General features: G+C 20.8%; 1 protein-coding gene across 1 annotated transcript in view; it reads left to right on the top strand.

Moving 5' to 3' along the window:
- LOC128964057 (octopamine receptor beta-2R-like) overlaps positions 1 to 15,392 on the top strand; it is a 47,387-nt gene extending 31,995 nt beyond the window's left edge. The window contains exon 2 of the mRNA XM_054310618.1: positions 13,687 to 15,392. Within this exon, the coding sequence (XP_054166593.1) occupies positions 13,708 to 15,342 (1,635 nt within the window). The 5' untranslated portion in view covers positions 13,687 to 13,707 and the 3' untranslated portion in view covers positions 15,343 to 15,392. The remainder of the gene's footprint in view (positions 1 to 13,686) is intronic.
- Positions 15,393 to 17,217: the final 1,825 nt, after the last annotated feature.

A 17,217-nucleotide genomic window follows, 5' to 3' on the forward strand; every position in this document is an offset into this window, starting at 1 on the left:
TGTGTCAATGTGTAAGTATGTGTTTAATATCTATTATTTATATGTGAAAATACGTCAATAATTTGGCAATTTATTTATCTATTATATGTATTAAACTATCTATTTATATATAATATATATAATAGATATGTATATATATATATAAATATGTGTTTAATTTACCACTATATATAAATTTGATTGTATTGTTTTCACACAATAGACAGAATATTAATTTACTCTTATAGATATTTTCAAGAATATTCTTGAAGTGTGTGTACTATTTATTTTATGTAACTATTTTGATATATAGATTAATAATTCACATAATAAGCACTGACTTTCATTTATGTATATATATATATATGTATGTCTATGTATGTAAGTATTTGTGTGTATGTGTTTGTGTGTGTATGTGTTTGTGTGTGTATGTGTTTGTGTGTGTATGTGTTTGTGTGTGTATGTGTTTGAGAGAGTGCACATAAAATATATTAATGACACATACAGACAAAACTAAACTACAATTTATTTTAATGGATTAAATAATATCAAAAATAGCTGTTATTAAATTATATATATATTTATAAATTTGATATATGGTTTCTATTTAATAATGTCAATCATTAATATATTTCCGATAGTAGTAGTAAAAAGCACCGATTATTTTGCCGTTATTAGTGTTGTTTGATTTTTTTAATTAATAGAATATTCTGTATATTTTAATTTAATGTATTGAATTTTTTTTTATATATAACAATTTCTATGTTTTGTTGTGTCAATTTGTAACACAAATTTCAATCAGACTATTGACTACAATCAGAGATGCCTATGAATTGCTATATTAAACAACATTTTTTATTAATTTTTTTTATTATTCAATATATAATATAATGGTATATATACTGTACTGATAGTATATTTTATAGAAAGTAGTAATTTATTTTATGCTTTAAATATTTAAGTTACGTAAATATAATTTTATTGACAAAACGTGAATAAATTAAATAAATATAATTTATTTTTTGTATTTTTAAAAACTGAATAATAATAATAATGATATTTTGTTAGATGACTATAGAGTGTTTAGTGTAATATAAAATTGGATATATAAATATATATGAATTATATAAAGCAAATAAAAACATTTTTATTTAGTTTTTTTTAAAAAATACTATACAACTAATTTAAATAAATTATTTCTATATCCACTACATATAACATTTTTGTTTACTGTTTCTATACCGGTTTATTATAATATAATGATTTAAACAAAACATTATATATATATATATATATATTAAAAACAAACAAAAATATAATATTGAATTTATTTCTAACATTTTATGTTTAGTAGAAAAATTGGAGGTTATATTAAAATATATTTTTGTTGCATTAAATTTATATCCAGTATTAAATGTAATTTATAATGATTAAATCTTTAAATGTAAATTTTATATCATTAAACTGCTTGCATATTGCAGTTTTAAAGATAACAAAAAAAATATTGTTTACAAAATATATTAATAACACTATAAATATATACTAATATACACTGAATATACTGCATATTATATTTTACTATTATTAATAATAATTTAAAAATTAGTTAGATTAAATATTTTGATCAAAATATTATTTAAATAACCTTTTAAAAAATATATAATAATAATATAAAGTCTATAAATTTATTTATATTTTATATAATTTATATAAGACATTTATTATTATAGTAGTTACAATGATATATTATTATTAATAATAATTTATTTTATTATATATAATTAAAAAACTATTTGAAAATATTTATGTATATTTGTTTAATAATTTATCAATCAATTTTATTGGATAAATCAATAATGTAATTTAAAAAATAAAATAATATTGCATATAAAATTAGTATATATATAAACAACTTTTTAAAACTTATTTCTAAATATAATTATAATGATTTTATTACTTATCAAAACTATTTTTAGTTATTATTTAATTTACTTGTCTATTGTCTATTATATAGTATATCTAATTATTTAATTGATAAGTTAAATGTTATAAAAACATAGATTTTATTTATTTATTATCAATATTTTGAAATACAATTAATCATCACACATTTAAAATAATAATAATAATAAACTTTAAATGATAGATTATTTATGAAAATAATAAATATAATAAAAATTTTTACTGATTATATTTATTTAGTTTAAGTATATAATAATAATATTATTATTATAATAAATACTGTATTAATACTGTATAAACAATGTTATTGTTTTTTATACATATTGATGATTATTTAAATTACTTGTGAGTATTTTACATAATTATTTATATATTTACTTTTGATATATAATTTATACTTTATTATTATTAGTAGTAGTATTATTTGTTTAACATTAAAATGTTTTTATAATATCTAACTAATACATTATATATACTGTTTATATACTGTCATCATTGGTTAACCCGAAACAACAGTATATATACAGTACAATCAAAAAAACTTGAACTATACAAATGTTTTGGGAAAAAAATGTAATATTTTTTTTATATATATATAAACACAACAACAACAACAAATTGCTGGTAATGTTTGACATAGAGTAAGGAAAAAAACTTTTTAAAACTTATTTCTAAATATAATTATAATGATTTTATTACTTATCAAAACTATTTTTAGTTATTATTTAATTTACTTGTCTATTGTCTATTATATAGTATATCTAATTATTTAATTGATAAGTTAAAATGTTATAAAAACATAGATTTTATTTATTTATTATCAATATTTTGAAATACAATTAATCATCACACATTTAAAATAATAATAATAATAAACTTTAAATGATAGATTATTTATGAAAATAATAAATATAATAAAAATTTTTACTGATTATATTTATTTAGTTTAAGTATATAATAATAATATTATTATTATAATAAATACTGTATTAATACTGTATAAACAATGTTATTGTTTTTTATACATATTGATGATTATTTAAATTACTTGTGAGTATTTTACATAATTATTTATATATTTACTTTTGATATATAATTTATACTTTATTATTATTAGTAGTAGTATTATTTGTTTAACATTAAAATGTTTTTATAATATCTAACTAATACATTATATATACTGTTTATATACTGTCATCATTGGTTAACCCGAAACAACAGTATATATACAGTACAATAAAAAAACTTGAACTATACAAATGTTTTGGGAAAAAAATGTAATATTTTTTTTATATATATATAAACACAACAACAACAACAAATTGCTGGTAATGTTTGACATAGAGTAAGGAAAAAAATGTGTATTCAAACACATAGACTAAAAAAAATAATAATAATAATACAACAATCCAAATGTTGCCTTTTATTATATTTGGCAAACATGTTATGTATGTATGTTATATACAATATAAGTGTATCAATAATAATAATAATAATAATAATAAACTGAATTAGTAACTTATAATAAAGTATTTATAAATATAATAAAAATACTATTATATAAGTTATATATATATATATAAACTACTGTATGTTTAATGTCAAGCGCCTGTGTATTTGTATAACAAGTTTTAACCAACAAATTTTTTTTAACTGTTTATATTGGAAATTATGAATACTTTTTATTGAAATAATTATAAATATTGAATATTTAGTACAAATATTACATTACTATACAATTTATTGTATACAGTATACTATAGTAAAGTTTAGTTATAAAATTTGATTGAGGAAACCGATAAAAAAATATTTAATTAAAATATTTGTCTTTCTATCTGACTGTCTGTCTGTCTATATGTTAATGTTTAGTATCTGTTGTGTCAAAATTAATTAAATATTTGGTTTGAATTTCAATTAGTAGTCAACAAATATATAGTATTTAGATTTATTTAAAAAATAAATTTAATCAAATTTGTATAGAAAAAAGAGAGATTATTATTTGTGTTTGAAAAATCAACAAAAAAATTTAGGGCTGTTTATCAAAAACTTTTTTTTATTTAATTTTGTCTATAAAATTCATTTTTATTTATTTTGTTATCATTATTATGACAATATATTTAATATAACAAACAATTGAAACAATTTATATTTCGCAAACTATAAACTATTTACATGTATAAACACATATAAAAATAKTAAAGCAAATACATATTCAATTTTATTCAATTATTGTTGAAAAATTAAATAATATTCTGTTAATGTTGTATTTTATGCTATATATTGGTAGTTATTTGTTTATTATGCATAGAAAATGCTAGTACTCTACTATTACTATTTGAATAAAATAAATTTTTTGACAAATTTAATTTGCAAACACACATATCATACATAAATATATATATATTATTTATATATATATATAAAGTATATTTATGTTTATGTATATATGATATATACATTTTATATACGGTTTAAAAATGGTCGATAAATTCCTATATATATATTATTATTATTATAATATATATGATATAATGCCATATATTTATTATTATTATTATTATTATACAGTAATATATTGAACAAGTACAAATACTATATATTATACTATTCATAAAAATACGATTGACTGAACATTAATATAAAACATAATATTTTACTGATAAAGAAAATTACAATAAAACTATAGTTTTGCTAAAAATAAAAAATAATGAATAATTGTAAAAATTGTAAATTATAATTATGTACAATAAAATGACGTGTTGTTCAAAAATTAATTTTATCAATTATAATTTTTAAACATAACATAAATTTACTGGAAAAATTTGGTGTTTGAAACTTTAAATTACATTAATTACAAAATGATATTACTGTATTATTATATGATTCAAATTTTACTATTTTATTTTTATATTATATTCAATTTATATTAGTAGTAGTAATAGTTAKAGAGAGAGAGAGAGAGAGAGAGAGAGAGAGAGAGAGAGAGAGAGAGAGAGAGAGAGAGAGAGAGAGAGAGAGAGAGATAAAATTGTTATTTTAGTAGTACTACAGTAGTTAAATAAATTTATTTATAAATTCAATTACAGTTTTTGACATTTTTTTTATTTTATTTTATAAATTTATTATATATAAGTGTAAAATCAATTACTTAGGGGCAAAATTACAAGATATTGTACACACTATGTGTTATTTTTGGATATTTTGCAATAATATTAWGTGAATATATTTTTGTAAAATATATATTTCAATAWATATAATACTTTTAATATATATATATATTAGTAATTTAATAAATCATCAGAATTTTTGAATAACAATTTTTTGTGTTATTATTTTTTGATTATTAATTACTTATTATTATATTATTTTGCYRGTACTAATATAGTATTGATAKAATTTAAGTATAATATTATTCAATATATTATAATTTAATTTAATAATATTAATATAATAATTATTATATTACATGTATTTTATAAATGTTGTTAAAATTATTCAATTTATTAAGATATAGTTTTAGGGGTTAGATTTTGTTGTGAAATATTTTTATTATAAAGTATTATATTCATGAGTTATAATTTTTTACTTAATTATTAATAATTTTATATTATTTATTACTATAATTATAATTATATATATATATATACAGTATATTGTATGGTTGATTATATTTAATTAATTTATTAGCAGCAACTAATATTATTTTTGTTGTTGTTAATATAAATGTTTATTTTATATAAATGTTTATAAATTTGCAAATAAAAAACAAAAAAGAGAGACAAATATTTTTCAAACAAAAATGAAAATCAATAACTTTTTTTCAATTTAAAGTTTTGTTTTGTAATTTTTCAATTAGAAATAAAAAAAACTTCAACAGTTTTATTATACAGTTTCAAAAAAATTATTAATTTAAAATTAAAGCTTTAGGAAATGATATGATGTAGCAATAAATAGATTAAATACATTTTTTAATATACTTATTATTTTCATTTTTATAATTTTTATAATTTTTTTTTTTGAAAAACAATTTACCAAACTATAAGAACCGGGAGATTTGAACCGGTATTGTATCCATAAAAATGTATATATTTTTTATTCATATCATAAGCATTTCAATTTTATGCATGAGTTAAGAGATAAATTGATTATTATATTTTACATTATTTTGTTGTTGTTGTTGTTGTTGTAAAATACAATTTACTGTTCAAAACTGTTTCAAAATTTTTTTTAGTATTATATTAATACTGAATATAATATTTAGATTTAAATTAATATATACAGGTATATACTGTATACTGTATATATATATATGAAAACATACATTTAGTAACATTAATAATATTTTTTAAAAAAATGTAAATAGTTTTTGTTGTTTGTTTTTGTTGTAAATTAAATAGTTTGTAACAACAACAACAAAAATTTCAATATTATAATAATGACTATTAATGTATATTATTTTTTTTATTAACATGGACAGTTAGTTTTTAAATTTTAAATGTATATTGTTGTGCATTTATTATATAATGTATGTAATACTTAGTAATAAACATATTATTTAGCAAATAATATCTGCAAAATCCTTATTTTTAATGATTATTTTTAAAAAAAATGAAAAACTAAATTTTGAAAAATGATTTAATTTAAGGTTTATTTTTCAAAAACGAAAGTAAGTATTTTTAAGCAAAACATATTTTTTTATACAAACAAAAAAATAAAATTTTAATAACTGTGTACTGGTATTATAGAAAAATAAATATTTTTAGTTGTTTAATATTTGCACACAAAATACTGCAAATAACAACAAAATTTGTTAGATTTTATATATTAAAAAATAGTCACAAAAAAACGTTTTATAATATTAAAGTTTTTGCATATATTTTCAAGGCTTCAAAATATTGTATTTAAATTTTTATGTATATGTATGCAAAAAATATAAGCGTCAACTAAATCGTCAAAAAATGTTGGCACTTTTTTTGAGCTAACAAAAAAATTTAATAATATATTTTTAAAATAAAATTTGATAACACAACTCAAATATAGAGACTAAAATGAATTTATTTAAAAAAAATTATTTATCAATTTGTTTATTGAAAAAGTATTTTATTTAAAACTAAGATGCATATTGAATGCATTTAAAAATTAATTTGCTTTTAAACTTAAAAAATAAATAAATAAAAAATTAAAATTTTCAGTATAAGAGAGTTTTAATTTTAATTACTATTAAAATATTTTTAACTAAAACTAATAATACATTAAATACTTAGAGAGAGAGAGAGAGAGAGAGAGAGCTTTGTTTTAATATAGTTTAAATGTTTATTAAATGTATATTTTATTATAATTATTTCTATCTCTTTTCCTCCCTCTTATATATATATATATATATATATATATATATATATATATACATTATATCTAAATATTTTATAAATATTTATATCATTATGTACAGAATAAAAATATATCTCACAAAAGTATAATAATAATAATAATAATCAATATTGTATACAATTTTTTAAAAAAAACTACACAAAAAAGTATATACACACACACATCCATTAAAATATATGTGGAGGGAGTAGTCGACTATCAAAATAATATACTTTTTTTCTTCCTCTCTTTATAATAGCATATATTTTTTATAGTCATATACCGGTCCGGAAAAAAGCTCACATTTTATGATAGTATTCTGTATGAAGAATATTCTTTGTATAAAAATATATTAAATAATTTTTTTTAAAAAGATTTTTGTTTGTCAATGATATACTATAATACATATATATATATATAGATACTATTTAAATTAGATATAACCCAACAACTAATAGTATATATATATTTGATATAATAAACCCAACAGTGGACAGTTAGTTTGTTTTTTTAAATCTATTACTTTACTAACTGTTCACCGGTATGCCACTACGTGTGTGGCATATATAATAATAATGACCGGGTGCTCTCGTTGGCATAGTTAGCTATTTATATATAAAATTCACATAAAATTTATATTATAGATTAATATAAATTATTTAATATATATATATATTTATGTGTGTGTGTGTAATCTGTATATCATTTACTATATGATATGTGAATTGTGTTGTATAAAATGGTATTTTTTTAATAATAATAAAAATTCTCCTCAAAAAAATAGCAATAATTTGAAGGTCGTATCCATTATTATTATTTTGATCATCATTTTCATTATATTATTAATATTACATTTTTTCGGTTATATGTTTGTATTATGACATTAGGCTATCTATCTATATATCATGAATACTACTATACATACGTTAGATGAATATTGAATATTATATCTATAGTCAGCTATAATTTTTTATTTTTTTTATGTTGAACTTTAATTTAATGGTTAAGCACTACACTATTGTTATGTACAGTACAATACTAGCGCAGCATTTTTATTTTACTTTATTTTTTTATTATTTAGTTGATTGTATGCACTAATAATTTACCCAAAAATAAATAGAAAAAAAATCTAGTCTAGTATATTGTTAGTTCTATATATAGTTTTATATTTATATATATATCTATGTATTTCAAGTGAAATGTTATATTAAATTTGTATTTTCTGTTTTTTGCTATTTTGATATATTTTTGTTGTATATTTGACTTTAAGTTACAGATATAACAGAATCTGTCTCAAGGCTTATTCGATATATATATATAAATTTTTATATAAATAATAAGCATTTTTTATATTATTCTGTATAATATAATATATATATATATATATATATATATATATATAACATACAGTTTATACTAGCAATACTAACGGTTAGTTATGTACAATACATGTATATACTATTAATATCTATCTAGTTTATGAGGGATACATTTTTCGTTGTTGTATATACAGTATATGTTACATACAGTATTCATATAGTGTAGATTCAGTGCCAAATTTTTTTTATGATACTACATATACATTTACATAATTTGTTAGTATGATATCCCATCCAAATAAAAATAAAAATTATGTGACCTTACTATATATAAATTATATATCATATATATATATATATATATATATATTGATTATAAATTTAGTTATACTGTATAAAAGTTGTGTGTGTGTGTCAGCAATATATATATATATGATATTTATACATTATTTACATCTACTACATACATATATTGTATATATATATATTGTTTGGTTACTGAAATTGATAACATATTCAACTACACCAACAACAGCAACATTAACAACAACAACAACAATAATGTTGAATGATTTTTGCCGGTCGATCAATAAATTCAATAATATTTTTTTACTGCTTTTTTGTATTATRACCTAACTTACTAACTATTAAATACAATATATTTATTTTTTCGCTATACTTTTTTTTATCGATAAGCACACACACACACACACACACACACACACACACACACACACAAAATAATCGTTTGGGTTTATACTTAACTTTAAGGCAAATATAATATATATATAATAATAATATCATTTGAAAAAAATAACAAAATCATAGTAAAAAGCTTTAGTTGTTTTTGTTCATTATTACTAGTTTTTTATTTTATTTTTTCTATTATATTATGTGTGTTTGCATTATGTCTAACTTTGTACTTAATGTAGATATATATATATTTACATTATATAATATTATATATCATATATGATATAAATAAATATAAATATATAGTTATAAAGTATATTGGTTTACGTTTGTTTGCATTCATCAATATATTATAAATACAATAGATATTAGATTTATTTATTATATACTTATAAAACAGTATGATAACAACATGGGAGGGCTATAGTTTTTAGATATTTATAGATAAAGATTATATATATATAGAGTAAATACAATAATATTTATTATAATTCAATGCATATGAGCAATAATAAAAAACATGGTCTATAATTGCCAATTAAACATTATTTTTTTTATTTAATATATTTATATAAAAATACATTATATTCTGTATATAAATAAAACGCAAGAATTTTGTGCTATTCCTTGACATATAAAATTTATGCGATATTTACTTAATTATATCAAAAAAATAAATAATTATATATTTTAAAAATGTGTTTAAAATTTACAGAATATTATTTATTATAATATTTGACACAAACAACTATTTTTGCATTTTGTACGTAATTTATATTAATTTGTTAAAAAAATGTTATGTCAAAACAATTTTCAGTAGTGTATTCAAAATTTATTTTTAAATAAAATTATATTTTATTTATAAACTAAGTTGAAAAAATATAATTTTTGTATAAAATTAAGGTTATCATATTTAGGTTGCATATTAATGTAATGATAGAAATAAAAATTTTTAGCTTATTTTTTTATTAAAATTATTTACATATATATATACAATATATTACTGTATTTATTTTGTACAGATTATAACTTATAAGTCTACAATTATTTTAAATATATAATAACTAAGATATTGATTAGTAGCTAAATTTATATAATATTTTATTATTTTAATTATGTTAATATAGTGTATCGATTTTTATTTTTATTTTTATATATTTATTCTACATTGTAGACATTATTTTTATAATAATTTTTTTCGTGCAATTCATACACTCAACTAAATATTAAAAATTTAAATCAAAATTATATGTTTTTTTTGATCACAACTATTGATGTATTATTTATTATTATTGTGTGTGTGTTTAGACTTAGAATATATGAAATTGAAAAATTATTTTTTCATGTATTGATATATTGCTACAAATAGTATTATACATTTATGTCAACTATACAGTATACAGTATTATTATTATATATAATTACATATTAATATATTTATTTATTTTTAATCTTATAATAGTCTTGAATAATACTTTATTATATACAAAATATATATATCTAATCTATCATTTATATTGCACAATTTATCAATAAATAAACAATTTATATGCATATATCTATATGTTTAGATGAAATAAAAAAATCTAGATATCAATAATTTAGTAGATAAGATACAGTATATAATAGTAAATATATATATATATATATATTAAATGTAAATTATTTATTTATAAAAATATTAAGTATACCATTGTATAGACAATGTTTTGATCTAATAAGTTAGTTACTTAATATATTCATACATTACATACATACAATCATATATTTATGATGGACAACTAGACACAATTTTACAAATAAAATATAATATTATCCTACAGTAGAGGACTGTTACATATTTATATAAATATATACTTTATATATATATATATATGGAGCTCAGGGATATAGAAAATACCGTACATATTCCTGTATACTATACATCTATCATATACTGTACATAATATATAGGACACAATCATAAATAATAGAGAATCGAATTGTCAGAATAGATAGCAATCTTTCCATTTTTATTATTTATTATTTTTATTATACCATATATTTTCATATATATATATATCGATAGAGAGAATATTCTTTATATACGAAATATATATATATGTGTTATATGTAAAGAATATTCTGTACATTTTTGCTATAGCTTTTAGTACAATGCATTTGAACACACAATATATTTGTGTTTATGTGCTCTACTATAATGTCGGTGCTGCCGATCGATACCAGTGCTGGTATGTAGCCATTGTACTATACAGTAAAGTACAAAATCACACACACATATATATATATATTTATATTTATATATATATATATATACTTATATATATACCGGTATATACTATGTGATAGAATATTATATAAAAGGTACGGTATTATTATTATCAAAAAATATATAATAGTGTAGTCAGTCTAACGTAAAGTTTGCTGACAAAATCAATGCATTCATAATTAGCCATAATTTAATTGCCATAATATCCTTAGCATACTATTATATATATATATATATATAAATTCATTTATGTATTATATATTATTATTATAGAATATTTTCTATGTATTGCATATATAGCTCATTATATGGTCAGTGAGATTGTTTTGAACTAATGGCACTATATATATATATATATATATATATATTGTGTGTATGTAGTGTGTTGTGTGTGTGTGTGTGTGTGTGTGTGTGTGTGTGTGTGTGTGTGTGTAGTATAGCTAATGATTGATAAAACCATGGCTTTACTTTTTAACAATAGCTATAATTGTTCATTAATTTTGTATTACTTGTCGAAACCCATTAAAGTTATTACTATGATTGTGTTTTTTGTGCGATCTTTCTCTCTCTYTCTCTCTCTCTCTCTCTCTCTCTCTCTCTCTCTCTCTTTCTCTCAATCATTAAAACACTATCAGATGCCTAGACATCCATTCATCTAACTGTGCGCTTATTTATCTATCAATCTATCTATCTATCTAACCGTGCTCATTTTATCACACATTATGAGCACACAGATAGTGAATAACGCCCATAACCCTATTAAAAAATAAATAAATTTATATAATGTATATATACATATATATATATATATATATATATATAATATTTTATTTAATACAAGACACAAACAAAACACCATAAACTGTCTATATATGCCATTTCCTGTCTCTTAAAAAAAATATTTCTATTCATTTCACTTTTTATTATACGATTATTATTATTATTTTCATTTTGTATTATTTATTATTTTATTTATTAAATGAATTCCTATTYTCTCTCTCTCTCTCTCTCTCTCTCTCTCTCTCTCTCTCTCTCTCTCTCTCTCTCTCTCTCTGCTTTGTGATCGGAATTTAGGATTTTTTGATAAAATAAATGATTAAATATTTTTAGTTTATATTTTTAATAAATACCAAATATAGTTTTCTCATATACATTTCAAATACTATACATATATAGATTTGTATATTATCATATTATTTATTTATAAAAYTTATAAGTTTATATCTATTTTTAAATGTAACTCTCAATCGCTAATACCTATCAAATCGAAAGTCATTAATATTATATCAGATTATACTAAATACCTATTATTTTTATTTGTCATTAATTAGTTTATTTCCAATTTAAATGTTTGGCATTTATATATATATTTATATATATCTAGTGATTTATAACAAGTTAATGTCATGGAGTATTTAAATAATTAATTAATATTGTATATAATTTATAATTGTGCGCTATTGCAATTATTTCATTAATAAAACTACAATTTTATTAGTACATTTACATAGATTTTTAATTATATATATATATAAATTTATATATATACATATATATATATATATATTTATAAATGGTATATTTATTAATACTAATAGTAATTAATATAATTATAAGTATTATTATTGATCTAAATTATTAATTAGTTAATGTCTAATTTTAATCATTATATATATATATATATTAAAATAGTTTTTACTATTAAATTGAATAAATTATTGATAAGTTATTAATAAATATACGGTTGTACGATATAACTACCGTATTTATAACTATCAATATTAAAATTATTTTAAATAGAAATTATTTAAAATAGAAATATCGATTGCAATATTAATTTGTAATAAATATAAAAATAAATCATATTTATTAGAAAAAAATTAAACTTAGATACAAATAAAAACATATTTGTTTGAAAATAAAGACTACTAGATTAAAAAAACAACTTTTAAAAGTTAAATATTTAATTAAAAATCATTACAAATAATTAAATCATTTTTTTTGTCTAATTAAATATTATTCAAAATAAAAATAAATAAAAAATCAATTATAATTAAATTAATAAATTTTTAATTTTATTATTATTATCCCAAATAGATATGTTGTCAATAGACAATTATGAGTGTCCTGTTCAGCACCGGCACAACAACAACAACAACAACAACTGACAGGTCATCCWTTGATCAGTTATTATTGTCGGATCCGTTCAACAATAACAGCCACACCTCGCCATCATCAGCAACAACAACACTAAAACGTCTTTCCATAATATTAACCACCACTACCAGCACCATAACCACCAGCAGCAGCAGCACATCCTCATTGGCACCACCATCACCACCACCACTATCACCATCAGTACCCCTACCTTCAGCACAGTCCATAACAATGCCGACCCAATTCGATAGCATACTGTTAAACATTGTCAACTCGACGCCGTCGGCACCGGCCGACGTGCTCGACAGTGATTCAGACATCTATAGGACTGTCAGCACCAGGTCGTCGATGTTACTCATTAACTATACCGATGCCATAACTAACGGTGCTCACAGTACCATTAGCCCAGAGGGCTACGACTGGATCGACATTCTAGTTATAGTGATAAAAGTGATACTACTGTCGTCGATAATTATTGCGGCCATTTTCGGCAATTTGCTGGTCATCATTGCCGTCTGCCGGCACCATAAGCTGCGCATAACGACCAACTATTTTATAGTGTCGTTAGCCTGTGCCGACATACTGGTAGCACTGTTTGCCATGACTTTCAATGCATCGGTAGCCATATCGGGCCGATGGCTGTTCAACAATATTATCTGTGACTTCTGGAACTCGTGCGACGTCCTGTTCAGTACCGCCTCCATAATGCACTTGTCCTGTATATCATACGACCGCTACTATGCCATAATCAAACCGTTGGACTATCCGATGAAGATAACTACCCGACGGGTAATGATTATGATTACATTTGTTTGGATATCGTCGGCATTCATATCCTATATACCGATATTTACCGGACTCTACACTACCGAAGCCTATATGCAGAACCGATTAGACAATCCGGACGAATGTATATGGGAAGTGAACATACCGTACGCACTGGTCAGCAGTACCGTATCGTTTTGGCTGCCGTGCGGTTTCATGCTGGCCGCCTACTATCAGATCTATAAGGAGGCCATCAAACAGGAAAATTTTATCTACAAAACGCAGCAAATGGCGGTCAACACCAACGCCAACCACTATAATCATCAGCCGCGCAACTCAACAGACGCCAGTGCCCAGCACGGTGTCGGCAATGCGACTGGTGCCGGTGCCGGTGCTGGCGGCGGCAATAACCCGGAATCGGGATCATCGACACCGACCAAACGCACAATTAACAAAATGAAACGGGAGCACAAAGCGGCCAAAACGTTGGGCATCATTATGGGAATGTTTATACTGTGTTGGCTACCGTTTTTCATTTGGTACGTCGTCAGCACCATTTGCGGCCAGTCGTGTCCAGTATTGCAAATGAAAATCGTTGTCGACATTATGTTTTGGATCGGGTATTTGAATTCAGCCATGAATCCCGTTATCTATGCCTACTTTAATAGAGAATTTCGCGAAGCATTCAAAGAAACTTTGAGAAACATTTTCTGCTGTTGTCTTCATCTGCAGTGTCTGGAGGGACCCCATTCCGATGCCATCCATTTTAACTGTACCTACCGTTCCACTCAAGAGATCGGACTCGTCGAAAATAAATACGTAAAAGACTGACAATACGTTTAAAGAAAGAGGGGATCAACAAAAAAAAAAAAATCTCGACATCAAATTGACAACTAAAGTGTGTGTCCATTAAATGATATATATTGTTGGTGTTGTTGTCGTTGTTGGTGTTGTTGGTTATCCACAAATTGAGAAATTTTAAAAAAACAAACAAAATTGACAATTAATGTGTGGTGTGTTTGCATAGCGCGCGCCAACCTATTATCCCCTCTCTCTCTCTCTCTCTCTCTCTCTCAATCTCTCTCTCTCTGTTAGACTCCTATTGTTTTTTGGTTTGATTTTTTGTTGTTGTTAATGTCGATTATCGTTGATTTTATTGATCATTAAACTGAAAAAAATAACAAAAACTATTGTGAATTGAAATGATGTCTCACATAATTGACTCTCTSTCTCTCTCTCTCTCTCTCTCTCTCTCTCGAAAATATATCTCTTATGATATTAAATATATATATATATATATATATATATTTAGTAATCGCTGTTAATATGTTTAGGAAACTGATTGGATTAAGTGATTGTGTTTTTTTACAATATATTGTTATATGAAATAAAAAATTTATATAATTTATAAATACGTATATCTGAAAAATGATATAAATTAATAATAATGCAGTTATTGCTCAAAACTTGATCTAATTTAGTAATTTAATATTAATAATAGTTAATATATGAGTAAATTGTTATATATATGTATATGTTTGAGATAATTAATGAATGATAATAGGATTGTGAAGTTTTTTTTATAAATAAATAGATAAAGTAATTTAAATAAGTTTTTAAAAATATTATTATTAATAGTTGTTATAGTATTACTGTTTTCATTTTGTATTACAAAATAAATATTATTAAAAAAATCAGTCATTGAAAAAAAAAAAGTTTATACTAATTAATTTATATATTGTTTTTTATTAAAAAAAATAAATATTTAATACAAAACAACTAAATCATGCAAATTTGTGTATTTGATATTTACTATTGATTGTGTCGATAATGTTTAGTAATATAATCTGTAAAACTAACACTTATATTGTGAATAATAATAGGAGAAAATAAAAAAGAAATGTTGAAATAATTTTTTGTTTGTTTATTTTTAGCAAAATAACTAATTAAATATTCATTAGGATTTCTCTCTCTCTCTCTCTCTCTCTCTCTCTCTCTCTCTCTCTCTCTCTCTCTCTCTCTCTCTCTCTCTCTCTATTCAAACCCTGATTACTCTATTATTGACAAACCAACAAAAAAATAAATAATTTTTAATTTTTTTTTTAGAATATCATTAGTTAAATGTTGTGATCTATAGATATATGATAGTAATAATGATAATAATTATAATTTAAGTGATAATCTTTTTATTAACATTAATAATAATATTAAAAAATTTTTAATCATAAGTGTCGCACAATTTGATGATAACACAACATTTTATTAATGATATTTTATTACTAATAATTTATTATTATTATTATTTATCATTATTTCATTTTTATTATTATTAGTATTATTAAAATTATTCTTAATAATAATAATAATTTTTCGGCCAATAATTTTTTAATTATTACTGAGTGGTGTAATAACTGTAAATAATAATTTATAAATTTATATCTAAAAATAGGAAATTTTTGTTTATGATTATAATTATTTATGCTTATTATTATGATTATGATACAGTATATTATTATTATCATTATTGTTAAGTATTCATTAAAATTCATTAAATTTTTACATTACATTAAAGGGCCAAATGTTCTTACAGTTGAATATTTATTTCATAATAAATAATCTGAAAAATATAGCAATTAAATTTATTGTTTATAATATTATTATTATTATTATTAATAAAATTTAACAATAAATAAAAGTTTATTTTTA

Source organism: Oppia nitens, unplaced genomic scaffold (assembly GCF_028296485.1).
Source record: "Oppia nitens isolate AA-2021 unplaced genomic scaffold, nextdenovo-longstitch-racon4-pilon3 scaffold15_pilon_pilon_pilon, whole genome shotgun sequence".
Lineage (NCBI taxonomy): Eukaryota > Metazoa > Arthropoda > Arachnida > Sarcoptiformes > Oppiidae > Oppia > Oppia nitens.